The sequence below is a fragment of the Triticum urartu genome, chromosome 1A (genome assembly GCF_056163025.1).
Source record: "Triticum urartu cultivar PI428250 chromosome 1A, HENAU_Tu73, whole genome shotgun sequence".
Taxonomy (NCBI): Eukaryota; Viridiplantae; Streptophyta; class Magnoliopsida; order Poales; family Poaceae; genus Triticum; species Triticum urartu.
The window spans coordinates 76149530-76175485 of record NC_141873.1 but is presented as its reverse complement, the minus strand read 5'-3'; the positions used below and the strand labels follow the sequence as shown (position 1 = coordinate 76175485).

General features: G+C 40.3%; 1 protein-coding gene and 2 long non-coding RNA genes across 33 annotated transcripts; all 3 read left to right on the top strand.

Moving 5' to 3' along the window:
- Positions 1-3757: 3757 nt before the first annotated feature.
- LOC125547811 (uncharacterized) lies at positions 3758-10117 on the top strand. 18 transcript variants are annotated; one of them, XR_015619355.1, is made up of 8 exons: positions 3758-4309; positions 4411-4964; positions 5116-6156; positions 6333-6384; positions 6596-7529; positions 7627-7688; positions 9489-9571; positions 9647-10117. It is a non-coding gene; the product is annotated as an uncharacterized LOC125547811 (long non-coding RNA). The 18 variants fall into 18 exon arrangements; XR_015619357.1 differs by having other exon boundaries at positions 9417-9571; XR_015619356.1 differs by lacking the exon at positions 9489-9571.
- A 2784-nt stretch (positions 10118-12901) lies between these two features.
- Positions 12902-15925, top strand: LOC125547868 (uncharacterized). Of its 14 annotated transcripts, none has more exons than XR_015619338.1 (5): positions 12907-13590; positions 13721-13931; positions 14018-14121; positions 14595-14765; positions 15643-15925. It is a non-coding gene; the product is annotated as an uncharacterized LOC125547868 (long non-coding RNA). The 14 variants fall into 14 exon arrangements; XR_015619344.1 differs by having other exon boundaries at positions 12909-13590; positions 14047-14121; XR_015619332.1 differs by having other exon boundaries at positions 12910-13590; positions 14036-14121.
- Positions 15926-24586: 8661 nt separating this feature from the next.
- LOC147990113 (uncharacterized) lies at positions 24587-25234 on the top strand. Its single transcript, XM_087537127.1, has one exon. The coding sequence runs from the start codon at positions 24587-24589 to the stop codon at positions 25232-25234; it is 648 nt and encodes a 215-aa protein (XP_087393253.1).
- The last annotated feature ends 722 nt before the right edge of the window (positions 25235-25956 follow it).

Here is a 25956-nt window from a genome sequence, read left to right as displayed (position 1 = left end):
GAAATAATGTGAGTGTGTATTTAAAAATTTAAACTTGTGTTTCAATAATTTTAAGTGCATATTAGAAAAATGTTCAATGTGTATAGTAAACAAGTTGACCATGTATTAGAAAAAATCTTGCACTTCAAAAAATGTTAATGAAGCATTTGAAAAATGTTAAATGTGTGTAGATAATTTTGAGACCATGTATTCAAAATATGTTAATCTTGTATTTGAAAAATATTAATCAAGCATTTGAAAAATAATAACCATGTATTAAAAAGAACTAAACATGTATATAAAATGTTTCTAATGTATCCAAGAAATGTTGAATGTGTACTTAAAAAAGTTCACATTGGTTGAACGAAGAAATCCGACGATAAACAACAACAAAAAGAAAGAAAAAAAAGAAGATCGATAAAAACCAAAAATAAAAAGAAAGAAAGCAATAGAAAAGAAAATGAAAAAACCCAGTTGTATCAACAACTCGGATATCTGAAAGAAACCCAGTTGTTCTTGCTAGAAAGTCACCCCATTCATCACGCAGTACAACAGCAGCTATAAGCGAGATGTATGTTAGTCTCGCAATAAACGAGATATAACACATGTGTTTCCCACATACGGCGGTGAATAGCCAGGAAACAAGCATCTCCAGTGACGTTGTATGAGCCAGCCCATTTTCGAGCTTCGGATGAGTCTTTCTCCAAATGTTTCTTTTTGGTTTTTTTCCTGCGTTTCTCTTCTATAGGTCATGTTCTAGTTTTATTGTTTTTTAATATAGTTTTTAATACATATTTATTCTCCTTTTTTTCATTATCCTTTTTAACAATTCGCTAAAATTTTCTGCATTTTGGATATTTTAAATTCATGAACATTTTTTAAAACTTAGAAATTTCTGTAATTCGCGAAATTTTAAAAATTCATTATTTCCATTCAAATTCATGATGTTTTTGAATTCATGAACTTTTTTACTTGAATGTGTTTTCAAACATATTAATTTTTTTGTATTCACAGACATTTTTAAATACTAGACCTTTTTTCTAATTCGCGAACATTTTTGACATCCTGAGAATTTATTATTTAATGATATTTTTCTTAAATTCGTGAACATTTCCAAATTAACTAACCATTTTTTATATCAAAGATTTGTTTTGAATTCACTCATATTTTCAAAATTCTAGGATGTTTTGGAAAATTGGGAGGATTTTTTAAAGTCTTTAATATTTTCTATTTCACAAAAAAGAATTGACGTCACGGACATCTTTTTAATTCCTTGGGCAATTTTCAGAGACATGAACATTTTTAAAAATTGTTGACATTGTTTCAAATTTGTGAATAGCTTTTAAATGGGTGGAAATTTTTAAAAATTGCTACATTTAATAGGAATCAGAAAATATTTTATCTATACATGAATATGTTTTCATACTTCAGTATATTTTTTTGGAAATAAATGAAGAAATGAAGGGACACTCCGCACCACCGCACTTGCCCAGCCCATAGTGCGCTGGGGATATCCTTTTGCTCGCTTTCCACTACACTGATCTGGGAATACTGGCTCCATACGTTTTCTGGTATTTTTGTTTTCCCCGTTTGCCTGTACGATCGTTTCGTTCACTCCTGACTACCAAAAATTGGAACGTTTGAAAAAATACCTCCATTTCTTGGTTCATGAATTTCGAAAAAGGTTCATACTTGAGGAAGTTGTCGATTGGAAAAAGTTCATGAAATTTGAAAGAAGTTCACAGATTCGAAAAAGATCTAGAATTCAACAACATTTCATGAATTCGAAAGGAGTTCTCTAATTTTAGAAAGTTCATGAATTTGATAATTTATGTATTTGAAAACAACAGGATCCAGGATTTTAAAAACTATTTAGGAAATTAAAAAGTTCGTGAATTTGAAAATTCACAAATTTGAAAACAAGAATGTCCAGTATTTAAAAATAGTTTACAAAATTTAAAAGTTCAAGAATTTCAAGAGTGTTTATGATTTTCTAACATGTTCATGAATTTGAAAAAAATCATGATTTTTTATGAAATTGCGAATTTAGAGAAAGTTCATGAAACTTAAAAAAACAAAGGCAAAACAGAAAACGACAAAAAAAAGATGAGAAAACAAAAAAACTAACAGAAATCTAACCATAAGCTTCCTGAAACTAACTGGAAGCTCCTAGAACCTTGCAAACGAGTAACAACTATGCTTTTACGACCGGTCGATTTACTAGTATGGCGTATGTGCCCTGTACTAGAATGAATTTGGCGCTCTAAAAATAGCAAAGTTCAGCAGTGGCCTGGCCCATTTACTAGCATACGAAAATATCTATAAGTGGCACTATAAGCGTCACGTAGGGAATAGGCCAGTTCTGTGGGATACAAATGTTTGGACAAACATAAAGGTGGGGCACACTTAGGCCTGACCCATTTTCCAGTTCTGACGGGTTTTTTCAGTTGATTCAGCTTTCTTGTCGTGTTCTCTCATGTTTTTTCTTCAATTTTTCTGGCATTCAGTTTCTAAATTTTTGATAGTTTTCCCTTTTCATTTTGGGTTGCTTGCTTCTTATTTATTTTTTTCAGATCTATTTTCCTCTTTAGGGAATTATTCAATTTTTACAAAAAAAGTAAATGAATATTTTTTTATATGCAAAAAATTTGTTTCGCATATATCTAGATTTGTGAAAATACAGGAAATTTCCTAAAGTTATTCTATAAAATAATAAAACCAAATGGTATATGAATGCATTTTAAGCATGCGGTATATACATGTGGCATTCTAAAGTTATTCTATCAATTAATAAAACCAAATTCTTGAACTTTTTCCGATCGACAAATAAAACTGAATAGCAGAGTTTGGGTGTTTTTGAGAAGAGGAGTTGGCTAGGCTATTTAAATAATCAAATAAACGGGCTTAGTGAACCCACACATGGCCCAGCCACCGACCCACGTAGTGCTCTCGTGTGTAGCTCATGTTCCGATTGAAAAATGGGCAAGTGTGTCTTGGACGAACAAACTACAAGTTTGTTTACACAGTAAAGTGGTACAAAATATATTCATGAATTTTAAAATAATACTATAATAAAATACCAACAATTTTGTAAATATCGACAGATCTTATCGTAAAAATCGTTTAGAAACATGCATTTTATGTACAATATTCATGTTTTTTCAAGTTCACTAATTTTGTGAAGATTTTAAAAAATGTTAATGGATTGTAAGAAGAAGTTCATGAAATTAAAAACCAAAAAAGGGAAAAGAAATAAGAAACCCGCCAAAACAGATGAAAATTAAACAGAAAATAAATAAAAACGAAAAAAAATTTGGTAGCAACCAGCGTCCTGCATACCGCGGGACCTACCGAAATGCTCCAACCCATACTGTCGGAGTGTGGGTGATATACTGGATGAATAGGATTTTCTAGACTTAATTTTAGAGTAATGCCAAAATTGCGGCATATAAGAGATGTGTCGCACAAGGATGTGGTCGTGGTCCATCGGTATAGTTAGGCTTCTATCGCTTCCAAGCCATGCTTGCTTACTGGACTGGCCCATGACGGGCCGCTCCAACAATTTGACGCATGGAATTGCTTATTCGGTGTTTAAGGCGCCAAATATAGGCTTACCTGTATTCTCTCAGCAAATATCTCTATTTCTAATGAAGCATTTGGTAGTCTTGTTTTCAGGTTTTTTTTCGTCTCACCACTTTCGTCCAGGTTTTTTTCGTCGGTTAATCTTCGTAGGTTTTTTTCATCTGGTTTTTCTTTCGTATCTCACCCCGCACCTAAAACAAACAGCCAACGAGGCTCCCTCAATCTCGATCTATTTCATCTCAGCCTCCAGCCCCGAGAGGAGCCGCCGCCGCCGCCGAGAGGAGACGCCCCAGCCCCAAGAGGAGCAACCGCCGCCGCCGAGAGAAGACGCCCCAGCCCCGAGAGGAGCCGCCGGGGAACGAGGTCGCCGCCGCCTCCAGGTGGCCGCCGTCACGCACCGCCTCCTCCAGGTCGCCGCCGTCACACACTGCCTCAGGTCCGTTGATCTCTCTCCTCCTCGCCACTCCTCACTACCAGCCCCGCACAGCTCTGCCTCCACGGCGGGGATTCACTCTATGGCGTTCAAGAGAGGTGGCTGCAGCCGCCATGCTGCCGATCCGGTCCTTGCTGCTGGATCCGGCTCTCTCCACCCCTCCTCCCGGTCCGATCCAATGGCGACAGATGCGGTTGGTGCGCGCGGGTCAGAGGATGGACGAGCTCTTGTCCTTCATAATCCACTCCTAGACTGTTTCGTGGTGGCAGCGCTCCGTCCGACGTTTGCCCTCCATCATCCACTCCTTCCTCAATGGTAAGTCTCCTCTTCTTCTTAATCACCACCTCTTTGCCATGTACCTCCCACCGCATGTGCTCCTGTGCATCTCCATCGTAGTGTATTCAATTTTTATTCAGATTTTGTGATAGGGACCATGGCGATCGGACTTGCGGGCGACGCGACTACAGGACGTAATTGAGCATATGCTATATTGGAATCGAAGAGGACCTAACGGGGAATATGTAGAGGCGCTCATCGGGCTAGGGGAGGCTCTACAGCGGCTGAATCAGTCAGAGGCGATCGTCGGGCAGAGGGGCGAAGTTGTGGTCGATGGCATCATCTCGGCGCTCTTCTGCTCAAATGCTTCTGCGGAGAGACACTGCGAGGCCTGGTGATGCTTGTGGACACGAAGGCGCGGCAATTCTTCGGCGGTGCTCACACGGACGATCAACGGCGGCTACGGCTGTGCACTCGGGCAAGCTTGAGATCGAGCGCTAGAGGAGAGGGAGAGAGCTCCAGAGCAACGGGAAAGTGAGAGGGGGTGCAGGGCATCTCCCAGACGAGCGGATGGGGACGAGGACGTGGGGGACAGCGCTAAGCAGGAGGTGGCAGCAGGGTGAGCCCGCGCGACACGCCTCTGCCTACAGGCAGACGTTCAAGAAGACCTGGCTGTGGGCTGGCTTGGCTTCAGGTATGTTTTTGGTTTTCTTTCTTTTTCTTTTCTTCTCTGTTTTTTATTTATTTGCCACTGTTCTAAATTCAAAACTGAAATCAAACCAATGCCAAATCTTCTGTGAATTAGCCGGGCTAACTAAACATCACATAAATGGTTGTGGATATAGGTGATTGCTCACAACATTGGCCTAGGGTGACAAGACGTTAGGTTATTGCTCCCTACATTACAGTCTTTGGCCAAAGGGAATCCACGACTTGCTCTAAGGTTTGTGATGGTAAGGGAAATGTTTGCTCTTCGAAGTTCAAAATGAGTAGCGTCCTATCATAAATGAGCTTTAGCTCACACTTAAGAAGTCGTCCAGTTATTACTTTATGTCTTGATCATAACAATTATTTCTACCGAAAGCATATGGTCTCAAATTGATATTGCAAATGGTACTACAAAATCATATCCATTTTCCCCAAGATCACATGTTGTATCCTGTTTAGCATGTAACAAGGCAATGCTGATTTCTAATTTCAGTTATCTATGCTTGTAGCCATTAGTTGTATCAAAGCGGCATTTGCAACTCTCCTTGATGGAAATAATTAGTGCTGCCCGCTGGAGCATATGGAATTGCCGTCCTTCTTGCAAGTGTTCTGTTTCAATATGTAAATGAATGGAGAAGTACCAATTAATGGCTACTGAATAAACTACATCAGTTGGAAAGACACTAACTAGAAAGAAAACATGCATAGGAAGAGGTTAAAGGAAGAGGACAAAGGAAGAAGTTATTTTATTTTCTTCTAACTATGGAATGGTGTACGGAAAAAGTCATCTTTCCAGTATTTATATTTTGGAATGTCCTCTTATTTGTTGTTGTACTGTCCGTCCTATCAAGTAGCTGCTCGTGATCGACGTGCTTACTATTACTATTGTTGTCGTCATGTCTATCGCAGATCACGGGTTGCAAGTTTGAGTACCTTCTCAAATTATGCAACTGAATCTATCTACTCTAAGTCTGCAACCTAGAACTAACATCTTAATCTGGCCTACTACCTGTACAATGACCAGGAATTTAATGGTGCACAACCTATCCATATTGTTTTATTTCTTGGTGATATTGAGAAAAATGGAAAGGAATAGGCGGTATTTTCAAGTGAAACAACTATGCGAGTGAGTGCTCAAAAAAGGATAGACGCAGGGCATGGTGAACTGCTTGCTTGAGGTATTATACAATACTGTTGCATTTCGAAATGGTATGACTCTTTGTATTGTTTTTCTTAAATTGAAGAAGCATGTTGCTTTCTTAAATTGAAGAAGCATGTCGAAGAATCATTCAGTACATCATCTCAATATGGAATGTCATCTAAAAAATGGAACTGTATCTTTTTTGGGCAACAGTATACAGGAACTAGAACAAGCACCTGAAGCGGGCAGCCGGGCTAGACTAGAGGTTTGTGCATAACCCCTAAACTAATTGATTTTAATTCGCTTGATACATGTCCTTTTAGTTTTGTTCTTTTCTTCAATGAGTTCTTTTGTATTCTTGTCAATTTCGATCCAGAAACTAACATCTGGACAACAATTGATATCATCTACCGTATAAGAGTTGTGTGATTGAATCAAGTTGTAGAGGAAAATCACAATTTTCTGCTGACGTTCAGGTTCCTTGACACACTGCAGCGCGTGTTCTACAGCAACAATGCCGGGCACGAAGCACTGGTGAAGATGTGCGCAGACGAGCACATGCAGCAGTGGAAGGTGCTTCACGGCGGTCGCCGTGTCGTCGGGTACATCGGTATACAGCTTCTCCTTCTGCAGAGTTCTCCTCTCCTTGTTGACATGTGCTCTGCTTGACTAGCGTAGATGCACTAAGCAGCTTTTTTTTCATTTGGGGTGATTCCCAGGGCTCCCAAGCTACTGAGGTAGTACACAATTTTGATGCTTTAGATTTCTATCTATGTAGCCTACATCTTAGCATTATGTATGTGTAGTCTCCGAGAGTAAGGAATATATTGTCCGGTTCAGTCACGTGGTGTGTATTGGTGTTTAGAATTCAGGCATGTACTCATTGATGCTGAAATTGAAATCTGAAAGGCTGGTGGAGGATGGTGTGGAGAGTGTCGCCGAACGTGGGTCTGTCCGGCTGTCACTACTGCTGGAGTTGCAGCGCCGGTACACAGAGATCAACAGGAAGGTGGCCATCGCCAGGACCCTCTTGAGCCTCATGCAGGAGGACATGTACGTACTAACATAAACAAGATGACAGATAAGTTCTCTGCTCTTCAGCTCAAAGTGATGGAGGTGAATGCGTTGTTCACCATGAAGCAGAATCACTCCTCCAAAGGTGAACTAATTAGCTTACATTGTCTTTTTTTTGTAGTTTATTCATGCCAAGTTCAACGGCCCTCTGAACTTATCTACGAAAGAAGTTTCTGAACTCTAAGCTTGTGTGACTAACGCTGAAGTGATCTATTGTGGTAACTCCTTTTGAATCTCCCAGACCTGTTAGGACAGCAAGGACAAGTGCACGATGGTGCGCCGAAGCATCACGGTGAACATGGTAATGTCAGGTTGTTGATGGAGCGATACAAATTGGTAATCGATTTTATTGAGAGTTAGTATTGTACATAATTTTCTTTATAAGAGGTACCTCTGTTATCCTGATAGAGATTACGCCCATTTGGTACCTTAGGTTTGAAGGCCGGGTACTACGCCGCCGCCAATATTGCGCGCAAACATTATTGAGTACCGATGGTGAGATTTTCCATTTCTTTATCTTTTGTCCTTTTAATCAAGAACAATATTGAGATCGTACATGGTTGTCCAAATTTAGTTCTGTAAAGAGAAATATTGATGTCATGCAATGATCAGTGTGGTGTACGATAGTTACAGACTTCTTCCTCTGTTCTCATTGAGCAAAGATTGGACGCGTGTGATTTGTTCTACTACCAAGTCAATCTTGGTCCATATTGTCAGAGTTTGCTTATTGAGTTTTTTTGCTGCTATTAGTATTTTCATTTATGCAGAGGCTGGGTGTAATGCTTAAACCTTTTAAGTAATAAAGCGTCCTTCATCGAAAAAACAGTATTTTCATTTAAACTGGAAGTTTATGTGAAGAAGGGGCTGGATTGAAATGCATGAATTTATGTTCCTATTTTCTTTGGAAGAATGAGATGACCAGGAAGGTTGTAGCTACTCATCGCCTCATCGTTAAAAAAAGGTTGTACCTGCTCACATAATATTCACACATCATCGGTGGCATGGCAGTGGCCGGCGGAAGGATGCTTCTGTTTGACACAGAAATCTTATTTTTCTAGCAACTACAAGAAATCAGTGAAGCAGTAGGAAGTAGGAACTTGGTCCAGAAGATTATCTGATGACCTAATATGCTATCTGGTGCCTTTTAGTACGTAATAAATGTAACTTCTTCCGCAACAAGAATAAGAATGAGAGGCATGTTACAGGTAGTTTTATCCTGAGAATTGGTCACCATTCTGTAACCTTAATACAAACATATAACTTGTGACATATCCATGCATATATGTGCTTTGCAAATCGACTGACCTTTTTTTGTCTTCTGTGAATAGATGTTGAATGACTTCCTAATTTTTCTTTCAATGGTGCATAGTTCAACTTTTTCTTCATTTGCTATCTTTAGATTCTTCAAAGCAATTAAATTTCTCATGTTGCACCTGAGATAAACCTACAATCTAGAGCACATTGAAACCATAGATCATTTTTTCGATTGCTTATGCAAAGTTAAGTAATGGCTTTCAGAAGTATTTAAACATCATTTCTTTTATATGGATGTCTACCTTTCCAAAAGAATTGATATTCTATCTGGTGTAATTCATGATCAATTGATGTATCAAACATAATATAGGACGCAAAAACAGAGTGTATGAGCATGCAGTATAATTGGTGAGACTAGGGGAATGTACTGACAAGTGACTTCCTTGCGTGTCCTTGATGCTGCTTCCTTGGCTCACACATTAGTTCTCTTAATATGTATCATACTCGATTTGATTGGCAGGCTTCAGGTAATTTGTATTCGTGTGGTAAGAATCAATTGCACCACTTTCTTGATGCAATCACATCAATGGACCTGACTGCTACAAATTACATCACGAACTATGTGCTACTTTATCAATTGTAGTTTCTTTGTTCAGTTAGTTCTCTGAAACAAAACCACTTCAACTCTCGATGTGTATGTTTCTCGGCAAAATTTGTTGTAATACTAATCTTCCAGAGATTATTGTAATAAATAACTATATTTAGTATCTTATCTCATCAGTGGGTTAATTCTATAGAACAACTAATAAGGAGATTTCTTAGTAGTACTGTATATGTTTGGAGCAGTGAGATAATTTTTTCCTATATGACTTTCTTTCTCTTGCCTTTCATGATTTTGCTATCCCCTCCATTTTTTTAGGTTTCAAAGTTTGACCGTAGCTAGCTTGATTTGGATACATTTCATGTTAGGACTTAAACTTTGGCTTGGAGGCATTGAGCTTTGGTTCTAACTAGCTTTGTTACTTGGTATACCTCTGTCAGCGTTCAGGTAAACAGTATCTACCACATTGTTTAATGTGGGGTTTACTCCGGTGCCAAGTGTACTCCGGTGCCAAGTTTACTTGGTAGGATTTAATTAGTGATCTTACTTCTTTTACTTCTTGGTGAATATGAAATATATGGCGTTTTCATGCAAGAAGGAGCCAGGTAGTTGTGGAGCGGGTCGTGCGAAAGACGGTCGGCGAGCGCAGGCTGGATGGGAAGGTGATGTGTGCGACGGCGACCATGCTGGCGGGTAGGGCAGGATTGACCGTGGCCATCATGATGTTTCCGAGGGAGAGCGAGGCATCCGCCATCGCGTAGCTAAAGAAGTCGAAGCCCCAGGCGAGGTTGGCCACCGTCGCCGGTGTGAAAGGTGACAGACCTAAAGGCCTAAAGGCTGGTGACAGGTTCGCCGCCGTCGCACCTTCTTTGAACTTGGTGGGGACGTGGAAGGAGAGCGGTGGCGTTGTGAAGAGCTCGACGTCTGCGACCACGATTATGATCATGACCATTGTGTTGGTAATAACTAATTGTTTACATATCCCTCAACTTCGGAAACATTAGATAAATATCCAACTTATTATTGAAAAATATTGATTCAAGATAAATGGAACCTTTCCTATATACAATGAGCTTTGGAAACATTAGATACATATCCAACTTATTATTGAAAACTTTTGATTCAAGATAAATGGAACCTTTCCCATACACAATGAGCTTATTGTTGAAGGTTGCGTCGATTGCGCTATTATTGCTGAAATAAGAGGCTTATGAATTTGGTAATCTTTGTGTACCTTGTAATAGCGCCTGTCAATCTTTATGTACCTTGTAATAGTGACACGTGGATGCGTGAAGTTGAGTGATACTCCCTCTGTTAAGAAATATAAAAGCGTTTAGATCACTTATATTTCTTTAGAGGGAGTACTAATACTATTAAAAAATAGACAATCTATATGCAGTTATGAGTTCTTGGGTGGCGAGCGATTAGGATGGTTAAGGAGATAGAAAGATTGCCGAGAAAAGTGGAAGAGAATCTATATTCTTCGTCGCATGATAAAAACCGAATGTAACCATGCTTAACCCGTATTTTTAAATTAGAAGAGTAATTTAATCAATGTGTTCATATTTTTATTATTCTGTGGCAATGCATGGGTATTCGGCTTTTGCCCGTAGCAACGCACGGGCGTTCTACTAGTAAAATATAGGCTCACCGTTAACCAGCGCTCATAACGGTCACGTAACCTGGCCGTCCCATATAAAGGAAGAAAACTTGATGATTAATGGGAAAATTCTAGAATGTCCCCCCCCCCCTTTCCAGTTTTCAATCTGTTGGCTCACCGATTTTTCTTTTAATTTTCCTTTTATTTTCTATTTTATTTTTACTTTTTATTTGTTTAGTTGTTATTTGAAAATTTCATATTCTTATTTCGAATTTTTGTAAACTTTTTCCAAATTTCAAAAGGTTTTCCGAATTGTTGAACTTTCTAAGTCTATTTATTAATTTGTGATATTTTTTTAATTTATGTCGATTTTTATTCATGAACTTGTAAAATTCATGAACATTTTGAAAATCTAGACCTTTTTAAAAATTCCTTTTAATCTGTTGGTCATAAACTTTCCGGCGAGGTCGTATTTTCCTGTTTTTAATCTGTTGCTTCACCGATTTTTCTTTTTAATTTTCGTTTTGTTTTCTATTTTTGTTTTCGCTTTTATTTTTACTTTTTATTGGTTTAGTTGTTATTTGAAATTTTCACATTCTTATTTGAAATTTTTGAACAAATTTCAAAATTTTGTGAACTTTTTCCAAATTTGAAAAGGTTTTTCTGAATTGTTGAACTTTCTAAGTATTTTTATTAATTTGTGATATTTTTTCAAATTTATGACCATTTTTATTAATGAACTTGTAAAATTCATGAATATTTTTCAAATCTAGACCTTTTTAAAATTCAAGATCATTTTCTAAATTCATGAACCATTTTCCAAATTCATGAAGATTTTTATATTACATGATATTTTTAAAATTCACCAATATTTATTTCAAGTGATGAGCTTTTGGAAAATATTATAACTTTTTTCAAATTTGTGATACTTTTTGTTCATTTTTCACTCACTCTATTTTATGTAATTGCTGGGCATGCCATTTATCAAGCGGTTAAGCAGCCGAGCGAGCGAACCAGCGAATGATGTAATGGGTTGTGTGGCCTGCCTTATGTCCTCGCTAGCGCCATCAGCGATTCGGGTGTTAAAGGCGCTGAGGAGGAGCTCTGTTCACGCATCGCGTGTCTAATACGAATTCTTTCTAATGCCCATGAACAAAATGTCCGGTCCCTTCGTCGTTTTTCTTCTGGGTCAAGCCCAACTCATATGCTAGATTCTATCGGATGGGGTCAGGCTGCAACGATCTTTGATTCTGCAGGCCTTTTAAGTAGGTCCATTTAAGTTACTTCTAGAAAAGAAGACTCGTCGAGAAACTCCATGAAGATTGAATCATTTTTTTCCAACCGGGTTTGCACCTTTCGGTTAATTGTTTGATGAAAATACCGAGTCCGTACTGAATTACTCAATCAGAGTCAGTACCTCTGGCATCTGCAGTGGCTTGGGCACTAATCCCCTCCAAGCTTCGCCAGCGAGCCCGTGGATCCACCATCCCTCTCCATTGCCGCTTAGGTGGTCGGTGGCGGGGTCTAGATGCCTCGTCTCCGACAGGTAGTTTAGGTTAGGAGTTTTTTCTCGCTGGGGCAGCGCTTCAACTTTTAATTGGTCTTCCGAGCTTCGATTCTCCTCAAGTTCGTTCATTGGGACGACGTCGATGGCGCTCTGGTGTAGATTTAGTCGTCTCCTTAGAGCGGCGAGTCTAGGGTTTCTCTCGTGCATGCACATCGATGAGATTTGGTGCCAGGCTTTCAGATTGATTGAAGGTTCCTCGGCTATGGAACACTAGTCCTTAAAGGCACGTCTACGAAGACTTGCCGACCGTCGTCGACAAAGTCAAGCTGGCTCCAACAGGGGAAGCAACGACCACGACGCATCGACACCTCGTTTTGACGACGGTAGTCGTCGTTCGTCCTTGATGTAAATTTTATTATGTTTAGAATGCTTTGTACCCCCTTGATCTAAAAGATCTTATATTAGTACAAAGTGAGTACTTTTTTTTGAAACAAGTAAGTGAGTACATTTTATGAAGTTTCATAATACTATATCTGAGTGTTTTGCATGGAAAAAATAAAGAGAAAGGGAAGAGGGGAAAACGAGTTGGGGCAAACTAGTAGGAAACCCAGAGTACACTACAAGGATACCCCCTATAATGCAACACATATCGTACAACGTTTTGACTATACGTTGCAAAGTTCACAAGAGATACGTATATAGGCATTGTAGCATATGCGTTGTAGTGCAGCTCGTGACGCATTGCTCCATGTAAAGCCCAATGCACTAACCCAGCCCAAGTTGGCTTTCACGACTAACCTAGGTCGTTCCCTTTCCTCCGCCTCCCCTACTCCTCTCGAGCCCTCCCACCTCGGCCGCCGCCGCTCGTCAGTCGTTGCCACTCCTTTGCGCGGCTGCGACCTACCTGCATCCCTGCACGCCGCCCCTCACCACTCGCCTGCGATCCTCTCTCCCGGCGCCGCTCCTCACCACTGCCCTGCGACCCTCCGTCCTAGCGCGCCGCCCCTCGTCACCGCTCCCCTGCGACCAACGGTGAATCCAAGGTACGGCCATGAACAAGCACAGGCAACCACATCCCTCGTTCCACATCCGTAGCCCCTCGCGGTACCAATGCATTATCCACATCTGTAGCCCCGTTCGTCCTCCTCCGGTGCTCCTCCTAATTGTTTTCCACTATTCACGTGTCCTCCGTGTAAAACGATCCAGGAAGCCTCTTTTTTTTGCGAATAGGAATCCTCTCCCTGATCCCTGCTCTGGAACCTTTTAATATCCACTGCACCAGGACATCCTTCCAATCTCACATTCTATGCCCAACGAAAACTGAAATCCAATGCAGTGGAGAAGGCGGTACATCAAAGAAAGTTTGTATCTGATTGGACAGCCTCTATTGTTGATGAAGTTGTGGAGAAGAGGAACTATTGCAGGCTGGTCGCAGGTATGGAAGGAGCAAGAAGAGAGTAGGTTTTTTGCTTTTGAGGATTTTTATGTTGTGTTGTACTATTGAAATCTGGGACGTACAACCTAGAGATTTGTTTTGGGGAATATTGATAATGTGTTTTCTTTAGTTTCAGACATCTGAAGATACACATTACTTGGATGGCTAAATTAGTAGGTGCTACACAAGCAACTAGGTGATTCAATTCAGCGAAGGCGTGGTCGTACCTCTGCACAGCAAACTCAAGCACCACTTCTAATATTGTTGGAAAGTGGATAAGTCGTTTTGGAGCATTACACGATTTGTTCAGTCTACTTCGCTATGTTCCTTACATGCAAAAGGTATGGGTTTGTTTACTTGATATGTTCTTTCAATTTTATCCTCACCCAGTGATCCACATCTTAAAAGCACAAACTACTCTGTTCAGATGGAATATCTTTGATAGTGTTGTTGCAGACTTGAAGGTATATGCATCAGGAGGTCAAGGTGGCAGTGGCACCGTAACAGTATTTATTTGAAACTACACGCGAGGTCAAAAAATGATTCTAAGTTAACCTCTTTCCTCGTATATTTTTGTCTGCTTGGTTTGTTTTAATGTCGTTCTTTTGTTAAATTGATGTACTAAATAATTAAGAACATATTTGTATTCATTTTTAAAATTTCATGCATCTGGTGTATGGTGCTAGAACTTGCTTAGGAAGAGCTGTTATGAAATTAAGATCTGGTTTCTGTAATTCGCTGACTGAATCCATGATACTAAACTGTATGTTTGTTATAGTTCATATATATGTTATACATACACGTGCAGTTACTAGGCATGCATTGTGAGTAGATAAGTTGAGTCTCCAATTATTTCGTTAAGCACAAAATATGACCTTGCATACATGTATTTCCATTCTCATATGATGGAAAATATACTGAAGGGAAGACTCATGCTGTATGCTTCTGATTCATGTTGAAAGTGTGTAACCTGTTTGCCGCAATTTTTCCTTTTCACATAATAGGAAAAGGTCAGTAACAAAAAAAGGAAGCTCACTGAGCACGTCAATACAGATTACCTGACGAAAGCCCAGGCGATGAATAGGATGATCAAGTTGAGATCCCACGGAGGACGTATAATGGCTGAATGAACTTCTGATCCACGCTTTGGCAATCCCGTGCCTCCAGGTGTGTAGGTATTGGCTTCATACTGTTCTATTTTATACATGCACGTACTGGACTAGAGGTTTGATTTCTAGGATAATTTCTTATTACTACTTTACACCTTTCCGCATGATGCATGGATGATGAGCTCATATAAGTTTGGAGAGCATGGATCATATGATTAGTTGCAGTGGGGCTAAGCTAAAAGAGGATTAATGATGCTTACAATACGTATATCACAGCCACACACTTTGTGATATTGGTATGTGTAGTATATGATCTATATTTTTTTAAGCTCTCAATCTATGTTTTTGTTCTGATCCTATACGAAAGAGAGCAAAACCATCTCAAATCAGTACGAGCCAAATAAATCTATTAATTAATCCATGATTTGATGTACTATTTAAAAGGGAAAAAATTAAGCTACATGTATGTATCATGCACGAAAAATATATCTTCTAGATGAGTATGTATACCATATATTTGATATGCGTACATATGCATTTGTTAAGTCTTACAATGGGTTTCTTTGGAAACTCTTCAACATAAATGACCCGTTGGAATATTTCAATGGATTTTCTGTATATCACCAAAACAAAATAAATGTCCTCCTTTTAAGTGTTCATCCCATATACAGGAGCCAGAACGCCTCTTTCTGCAGAAACATAGATACATGGTCCCTTCTAAATATTCCTTGGAATATTTTAGTTTGAGTTTCCAGTTTTATCGTCCAATAGTGGCCATCTTTTTTTTCATCTGAATCCATGGCATAAAACGACCCGCTGTGAGATGTTCAAAATGTATTACACATTCTCTAATTACACTTACATTACCACAGAAAGTCATTCGGTTTTTTGTTTTTTGTTAATGCATTGTGTGTTAACAGTTCATTTTGTTTTTTGTTTGTAGGTTCAAAAGATAAATGGATGATTATATGGGCGCGTGGCAAATATACTGATGATGATGATGATGATGATGATGATGATGCTGGATGCTTTCAATTTTAGTTCAGTTGTAGGAATGATGTTCCTCTATTAAGTTTAAGTGATGTTGAGGGATACTTTCGGTTTTTGTTTTGTTGTCAAGAAAATATATAGATTATGCATCACATTTGGATGATGTTCCTCCTGTAATATCCATTGTTGTAATCCAACAATTATATATATATATAGATTTCTTCCTCCCGTGAGTATATTCTCTTGTTTTTTGTTCACTTGAAATGCATATATAATTATCACCATTACGTGTAGCATTAATTTAGTTGCTAGCAATATGTATAAAAACAATATTATTCACATTATATATGTACCGAGTTTTGAAGCATTGCAAACTCTCTGTTGCCAAGCAATGGGATTTTGATTCCTGTACATTAAGCACCAACATATAAAAGTGTTGCATAAGTCTGTTTTATGTGTTGCATTTTTGCAACGGTCCCTTTACCAACGGTGGTATAACGTTGTAATATGCGCTAGCAACACTGGATAAGGCAACGCATCCCAAACCGTTGGTATTGACATTAACAACGCATATATGAACTTTTAGATACGGAAAAAGCATTGCTATACGGGGGTTCCTGTTGTAGTGGTACCCGATTTCAAAGATGCAACCAAAGTAGGAGCATGAAGATTGAATCACGATGCCACACCCTCCGCCCCATAAAAACCCTGTTGTATTACGGGGCGGAGTGAGTAGAAAACAAATAGAGGAGTGTTCCGATTTGTCCTAGTTTACTCCAGGTTGCATGTTCTCGTAGTCAACGGTAAAAGCACCGCATCACATTCACACTAGAGCAACTCCAATGGGACGACCCATTACGTCCGTTGCCGTTCGTTTGGGTCGACGCGGACACAAAAGACGGCCTAACAGGCCGACTTAAACGGACGCGTGTCCGCTTTTCATCCGCGGGCGACCCATTCCCGGCTCATTTTTTAGTCAGATTTGCGTCGGTACGGACACGCGACGGACTGATAACCTACAAGTATAGAGGATCAATTGTAGCATTTTTCGATAAGTAAGAGTGTCGAACTCAACGAGGAGCTAAAGGTAGAACAAATATTCCCTCAAGTTTTATCGACCACCGATACAACTTTACGCATGCTTAACATTCGCTTTACCTAGAACAAGTATAAAACTAGAAGTACTTTGTAGGTGTAACGGGATAGGTTTGTAAGAATATAAAGAGCACGTAAATAAAAACTAGGGGCTGCTTTAGGTAAAGAAGCAATAAAGTTGATATAGCGAGTGTGAAAAAGTGGTGGTAGGAGTTGCGAAATTGTTCCTAAGCAATTGACTACTTTACTAGACTGATAGAAAGTTTTATGTGGAAGAGACCACTGCTAACATGTCATCTCTGACTTGGAATTCTATGCACTTATGATTGGAACTATTAGTAAGCCTCCGCAACTACTAACGTTCATTAAAGTAAAACCCAACCATAGCATTAAGATATATTGGTCCCCATTCAATCTCGTATGCATCAATTTCTATGCTAGGTTGAAATTTCTGTCATTCTTGCCCTCTAATACATAGTCCTATCAACATACAACTAACCCTATGGTGTGATCCACGCGCGCGCTCGTATGGTGGGTACCAAAGGACAGCAACATAACCACAGGCAAATTAAACCAATCATAGCAATTCACCAATTATCGATAGGACAACGAAAGTTTACTCAGACATCATAGGATGGGAACACATCATTGGATAATAATATGAAGCATAAAGCACCACGTTCAAGTAGAGGGTACAACGTGTTGCAGGAGAGTGGACCACTGTAGATAGATGGAGGAAGGTGATGAAGATGTTGGTGAAGATGACGGAGGTGTTGGTGTAGATCGTGGTGATGATAATGGCCCCGACGATGTTTCAGCGCCACCGGGAGAGAGGGGGAGAGAGCCCCCCTTCTTCTTCATTGACCTTCTCCCTAGATGGGAGAAGGGTTTCCCCTCTGGTCCATGGCCTCCATGGCGGCGGAGGGGCGAGAGCCCCTCCTAGATTGGATCTGTCTCTCTGTCTTTTTCTGTTTCTGCGTTCCAGATTCTGCCCTTTCACCGTTTTCTATATTCCCGGAGATCCGTAACTCCGATTGGGCTGAAATTTGGACACGATTTTTGTCCGGATATTAACTTTCTTGCGGCGAAATAAGGGCACCAACCACCTTACGGGGTGGCCATGAGGTCCCAGGGCACGCCTGACCCCCTGGGGCGCGCCCCCCTGCCTCGTGGCCCCCTCGGGCATCGTCTCGCGTTGATTCTTCTTTCCCAAAATCACATATATTCCAAAAAAATCTCCATCAGTTTTTATCCCGTTTGGACTCCGTTTGATATGGATTTTCTACGAAACAAAAAACATGCAACAAACAGGAACTGGCACTGGGCACTGGATCAATATGTTAGTCCCAAAAAAAGTATAAAAAGTTACCAAAAGTATATGAAAGTTGTAGAATATTGTCATGGAACAATCAAAAATTATAGATACGACGGAGACGTATCAGTATCCCCAAGCTTAATTCCTGCTCGTCCTCGAGTAGGTAAATGATAAAAAAAATAATTTTTGATGTGGAATGCTACCTAGCATAATCTTGATCATGTAATATAATCATGGCATGAATATTAAGACACGAGTGATTCAAAGCAATAGTATATTATTTGACATTAAGACAATAATACTTCAAACATACTAATAAAGCAATCATGTCTTTTCAAAATAACATGGTCAAAGAAGGTTATCCCTACAAAATCATATGGTCTGGCTATGCTCCATCTTCACCACACAAAATATTCAAATCATGCACAGCCCTGATGACAAGCCAAGCAATTGTTTCATACTTTTGATGTTCTCAAACCTTTTCAACTTTCACGTAATACATGAGCGTGGACCATGGATATAGCACTATAGGTGGAATAGAGTATGATGATGGAGGTTGTGTGGAGAAGACAAAAAGGAAGAAAGTCTCACATCGACGCGGCTAATCAATGGGCTATGGAGATGCCCATCAATTGATGTCAATGCGAGGAGTAGGGATTGCCATGCAACGGATGCACTAAGAGTTATAAGTGTATGAAAGATCAAACTGAAAACTAAGTGGGTGTGCATCCAACTTGCTTGCTCATGAAGACCTAGGCATTTGAGGAAGCCCATCGTTGTGGTATACAAGCCAAGTTCTATAATGAAAATTTCCACTAGTATATTAAAGTGATAACTCAAGAGACTCTATATGAAGAACATGGTGCTACTCTGAAGCACAAGTGTGGTAAAAGCATAGTAACATTGTCCCTTCTCTCTTTTCTCTTATTTTTTTCTCTTTTTTTGGCGGGCTTCTTTGGTCTCTCTTTTTTATTTGGGCTTCTTTGGCCTCTTTTATTTTGATAACCTCACCTGGAACAATGTTCTAATAATGATGATCATCACACTTTTATTTACTTACAACTCAATACTAGAACAAAGATATGACTCTATATGAATGCCTCCGGCGGTGTACCGGGATGTGCAATGATCTAGCGTAGCAAAGATATCAAAAAACAGACAAGCCATGAAAATATCATGCTACCTATTTTACGATCGTGCAAAGCAATATGACAATGAATGCTCAAGTCATGTATATCATGATGATGAAAGTTGCATGGCAATATATCTTGGAATGGCTATGAAAATGCCATGATAGGTAGGTATGGTGACTGATTTGAGGAAGATATAAGAAGGCTTATGTGTGATAGAGCATATCATATTACGCGGTTTGGATGCACCGGTGAAATTTGCACCAACTCTCGAGGTGAGAAAGGGCAATGCACGGTACCGAAGAGGCTAGCAATGATGGAAGGGTGAGAGTGCGTATAATCCATGAACTCAAACATTAGTGATAAAAAAACTCACATAGTTATTGCAAAAGTCTATTAGCTATCGAAACAAACTACTGCGTGCATGCTCCTAGGGGGATAGATTGGTAGGAAAAGACCATCGCTCGTCCCTGACCGCCACTCATAAGGAAGACAATCAATAAATAAATCATACTCCGACTTCATCACATAACGGTTCACCATACGTGCATGCTACGGGAATCACAAACTTCAACACAAGTATTTCTACAATCCACAAATACCCACTAGCATGACTCTAATATCACCATCTTTATATCGCAAAACTATTGCAAGGAATCAAACATATCATATTCAGTGATCTACAAGTTTTATGTAGGATTTTATGACTAACCATGTGAATGACCAGTTCCTGTCATCTCTTTAAATAGATATAAGTGAAGCAAGAGGGTTTAATTCTTTCTACAAAATATATGCCCATGCTCTAACAAATATAAGTGAAGCAAAAGAGCATTCTACAAATAGCGGTTTTCTATGTGAAGAGAAACAGGCAATCCAAACTTCAAAAGATATAAGTGAAGCACATGAAGCATTCTATAAAGCCATACTCAAAAGATATAAGTGAAGTGCAATGAGCATTCTATAAATCAACCATGAACTATGTCATACCAGCATGCTGCATAAAAAAAAGAAAACTAAATGCAAAAGACGCTCCAAGATTTGCACATATCACATGAACGAAACGAATCCGAAAACATACCGATACTTGTAGAAGAAAGATGGGATGCCTTCCGGGGTCCCCAAGCTTAGACGCTTGAGTCTCCTTGAATATTTACTTGGGGTGCCTTGGGCATCCCCAAGCTTGAGCTCTTGCCTCTCCTCCTTCTCCTCACATCGAGACCTCCTCGTTCTTCGAACACTTCATCCACATAAAAACTCAATAGAAAGCTTGATAAGATCCGTTAGTATAATAAAGCAAATCACTACTCTAAGTACTGTTGAAAACCAATTCATATTTTATTTTTGCATTGTAGATACTGTAATATAACTTTTCCATGGCTTAATCCACTGATAGAAATCGATAGTTTCATCAAAACAAGCACACTATGCATCAAAAACAGAATCTGTCTTAAACAGGACAATCTGTAATAATCTGAACATTCATCATACCTCTGGTACTCCAAAAATGCTGAAATAATTAGGAAAAATAAAAAATTTGTATATAAAGACAGTGCAAAAAGTTTCAGAACCATTTGACGTTCCAGTAAAAAATTTAAAATCGCGCACTACAGCCAAAGTTTCTGTTTTGCACCGCACAAACCAACAAGCAATGTAAACATCCTAAAGACAAATCTTAGCACATTATTTTTATAATACAATGGAATTATACAAAGGGATAATTATTTTTGTTGAAAAGTTTCTGTAATCAAGATTCACAAAGTTTCCGTGAGCACGAACAAAGTTCAAGGAGCTCCCCCACTTTAACAATGCTTGTCTCTCTCACTTTCACTTTCCTTTTTGAAAAGTTTTGGGTTCCCCTCTTTATTTTTTTTGTTTTTAAACTTTATAAAAGCACTCAACAGAAATAAATGACTCTCTAAAACTTCCGGGTTGTCTCCCTGGCAGCACTTTCTTTAAAGCCATTAAGCTAGGCATAAAGTGCTCAAGTAATGAATCCACCCGGTTCCCAAGGTATGTCAAAGCCAATTTGAATCAACAATGATTTGTAATTTAGTAGTGAGAACAAAGTAACATATATCAAGCAATGACGAAGTCTAACTCTCTTCCTATGCATCAGCATGTCATACAAGAACAATTCATGCACATCAAGTAAAGGCCAATACATAGCATAAGCAGTTTCTTGCAATTCTATCATGTTAGAAACACAAAGAGGCGGAGATGTAGTTCCTCTCTCATAATAATTGCAAGTAGGAGCAGCAAGCACATGCATATTATAGTCATCAAAATTATCATGTGCAACGGTAAAAGGCAACCCATCAATATAATCCTTAATAAGTGCAAACTTCTCCGATATAGTGTAGTCGGGAGAATTTAAAAAGATAATAGGACTATCATGTGTGGATGCAATAGTAATAATTTCATATTTAACATAAGAAACTATAGCGAGTTCATCTCCATAAGCATAATTCATATTGGCATCTTGGCCACAAGCATAGCAAGCATCATCAAAAAGGGATATTTCAAAAGAATCAACGAGATCATAGCAATCATCATAGCATTCATCCTTCGGTAAATTCGAAGGGAAATTAAACAATGTATGGAATAAAGAGTTACTCTCATTAGATGGTGGGAACAGGTGATCAATCCGCTCTTCCCCCTTTTGTTTTTCGCTCTCATCCTCATGTTTTTCATCCAATGAGCTCATAATGTCATTAATTTCTTCTTCCGTAGACTTCTGCAAAATATTAGTCTCCTCTTGGACAGCGGAAGAGTCCTCAATATATGGTTTAATATAAGGATTAGAAGCATAATTATCATAGCAATATTTAAGTATGGCCAAAATTTTCAAATTTGTAGAGAGTAGTATCACACTCTTCAATAAAAGAAGCAATTTCACAAGTACCCCTAAAAGCAACAAATTTTTCAATTTGTTGAACATCATAGTAATTATAAACACCCTTAGTATACAAAGATACGATTTCATTATCACTAAACCCACATTGGTAAGGAAGGTGTTCCTTAGGGTCTTTAGAACAACAAGTGCAATCATATATTTCACATAAATTCCAAGCATAGCACTGCAAAGGTGAATTTGATCCAGTAAAAATTTTCCTTTTTCAGATATGCGGTGTCACACATAACAAGCATGCTCATCTAAAGATTTGCCCTCAACTAAGCTAGTTGGGGTTTCAGCCCGAGCACATAGGGATCGAAGGTGATCCAAGTAAAAAGCTTCAGTAGTGTGATAGATTTTGACTGGTTCTTCAACCATTGGTTCAGTAGGTACCACTAATTTTTTTTGGTATTTTGTGTTTCATATCCATTACTTGGTGATAAAGCAAACAAGCACGCACGAGAGTATTCACCCCATGCTATAATTCCCCGGCAACGGTGCCAGAAAAAGGACTTGATAACCCACAAGTATAGGGGATCAATTGTAGCCTATTTCGATAAGTAAGAGTGTCGAACCCAGCGAGGAGCTAAAGGTAGAACAAATATTCCCTCAAGTTCTATCGACCACCGATACAACTCTACGCACGCTTAACGTTCGCTTTACCTAGAACAAGTATAAAACTAGAAGTACTTTGTAGGTGTAACGGGATAGGTTTGCAAGAATATAAAGAGCACGTAAATAAAAACTAAGGGCTATTTTAGGTAAAGAAGCAATAAAGTTAGTATAGCGAGTGTGGAAAAGTGGTGGTAGGAGTTGCAAAATTGTCCCTAAGCAATTGACTACTTTACTAGACCGATAGCAAGTATTATGTGGGATAGGCCACTGCTAGCATGTCATCCCTGACTTGAAATTCTATGCACTTATGATTGGAACTATTAGTAAGCATCCGCAACTACTAACGTTCATTAAGGTAAAATCCAACCATAGCATTAAGATATATTGGTCCCCCTTCAATCCCGTATGCATCAATTTCTATGCTAGGTTAAAACTTCTGTCACTCTTGCCCTCCAATACATAGTCCTATCAACATACAACTAACCCTATGGTGTGGTCCACGCGCGCGCTCATATGATGGGCACCAAAGGACATCAACATAACCACAAGCAAATTAAACCAATCATATCAATTCACCAATTACCGATAGGACAACGAAAATCTACTCAGACATCATAGGATGGCAACACATCATTGGATAATAATATGAAGCATAAAGCACTATGTTCAAGTAGAGGGTACAACGGGTTGCGGGAGAGTGGACCACTGTAGATAGATGGGGGAAGGTGATGGAGATGTTGGTGAAGATGACAAAGGTGTTGGTGTAGATCGTGGTGATGATGATGACCCCGGCGGCGTTCCGGCGCCATCAGGAGAGAGGGGGAGAGAGCCCCCCTTCTTATTCTTCCTTGACCTTCTCCCTAGATGGGAGAAGGGCTTCCCCTCTGGTCCATGGCCTCCATGGCGGCGGAGGGGCGAGAGCCCCTTCGAGATTGGATATGTCTCTCTCTCTCTGTCTCTGCGTTCCAGATTCTGTCCTTTCACTGTTTCTTATATTTCCGGAGATCCGTAACTCCGATTGGGCTGAAATTTGGACACAATTTTTATCCGGATATTAGTTTTCTTGCGGCGAAAGAAGGGCACCAACCGACTTACGGGGTGTCCACGAGGGCCCAGGGCACGCCTGACCCCCAGGACGCGCCCCTGCCTCGTGGCCCCCTAGGGCATCGTCTCGCGTTGATTCTTCTTCCCAAAAATCACATATATTCCAAAAAAATCTCCGCCAGTTTTATCCCATTTGGACTCCGTTTGATATGGATTTTCTGTGAAACAAAAATATGCAACAAACAGGAACTAGCACTGGGCACTGGATCAATATGTTAGTCCGAAAAATAGTATAAAAAGTTTTCAAAAGTATATGAAAGTTGTAGAATATTGGCATGGAAGAATCAAAAATTATAGATACGACGGAGACGTATCACGAACGCGCGCACGCTCGCCTTCTCCTCTCTCCGGGCCCTCTGGTCGGTGACTCATTGGCCTCCCCCCGCCCCCAGGCAACAGCAACCCTCTCCCACCTCGTTCGTCACCGACGCCACCGCCCTTTTTTGCCGGCGACTCTGCCTGTTGTCGCCGCCTCCACATCCGCCCAGCAACGCCGCTCACTCCTCCCGTCGCCCGCCACCGCCGTCTTGCCGCCGAGGAGCAGTCTGCTTCCCACCGCCGCTTCCCCAACCTCATAGCCGCCCGCGACCAAGAGGCCGCCTCGCCGCCCGGCCAGATCCTCACCGGCACGCTCGTTGGACACCGGTAGGGCAGCTAGCTGGTCCGTGTGCGCCACGACTCCCCTCGTCGGCTGTCTCCTTCTTTGACGCCCGCAAGTTGTTCGACAGTTTGCCAAGGTACGAAAATGGACTCCGCCGACGAGTTCTTTTTTCACAATTTCTTTTGCGACTCCGATAATTCGTCCGACGACAAGGAGGAGATATTGGCTGCCGTGTTGGTCCATCACCACCTCAACAGCCAGCGGTCGTTGTTTCGTGGCTCCATTCCGGGCCACCTTCCGGCGTTGAATCACAATCGAGAGAGCGGGCATTTCCTTCTTTGCAAGGACTACTTTGATACAACAAACCCGTTGTTCAAACATCAAAAATTCTGCCGCCGTTTCCGTATGAGTAGGCATCTTTTCAACCGTATTAGAGAGGGGGTGGTCGGCTATGATGACTATTTCGAGTGCAAAGAGGATGCCGTCGACAAGATTGGTTTCTCCTCTTATCAGAAATGCACTGCCGCCATCCGGATGCTTGCATACGGAGTGCCCAGTGATCTCATTGACGAGTACGTCTGTATGAGTAAGTCTACATGCCTAGAGTCCCTGTATAAGTTCTGCAAGGCTGTTATTGCTGTGTTTGGCCCTGAGTACTTGAGAGAGCCGATAGCTGAAGATACAACCCGTTTGTTGGCGATGAATGCCAGAAGGGGCTTCCCAGGGATGCTTGGCAGCATAGACTGCATGCACTGGGAGTGGAAGAACTGTCCTTCTGCTTGGCAAGGGTAGTATAAGGGACATGTCAAGGCTTGCACTGTCATATTAGAGGCCGTGGCGTCTCAAGATCTCTGGATTTGGCACTCTTTCTTTGGCATGGCTGGATCACACAATGATATCAACGTGCTTCAGCGCTCGCCGGTGTTTGCTAGGCTTGCCGAAGGCAACAGCCCATCGGTGAACTTTACTGTCAACGGACACAACTACGACAAAGGATACTACCTGGGTGACGGTATCTATCCTCAGTGGATCACTATTATCAAGACAATACCCAACCCTGTCGGAGAGAAGAGGAAAAGATTTGCCCAAGAGCAAGAGAGTGCCAGGAAGGATGTCCAGCGTGCCTTTGGTGTTTTGCAATCTCGATGGGGCATTGTTCGGTATCCTACTAATACCTGGAGCACGCAGAAACTGTGGGAGATGATGACTGCTTGTGTGATCATGCATAATATGATCGTAGAAGACGAGCGCTCGGAACGTCTGTACGATCAAGGGTTTCAGTTTCAGGGTGAGAATGTTGTGACTGAACATGGAGTAACGCCAACATTTGAACAGTTCACCCAATTTCATGAAGACATGCGTGGCTGGGAAACTCACGTGCATCTGCTAAATGATTTGGTTGAGTATATGTGGGCTCATGTTGGCAACCAATAGATGCATCTTTTTTTATTCGCTTGCAAAACTATGTGAAACATTATTATTTATATCCGGCTTGTAAAACTATAATATTTTTA

Coding starts and splice junctions, on each gene's coding strand:
- LOC147990113 (XM_087537127.1), top strand. CDS start 24,587: ATGGACTCCGCCGACGAGTTCTTTTTTCACAATTTCTTTTGCGACTCC.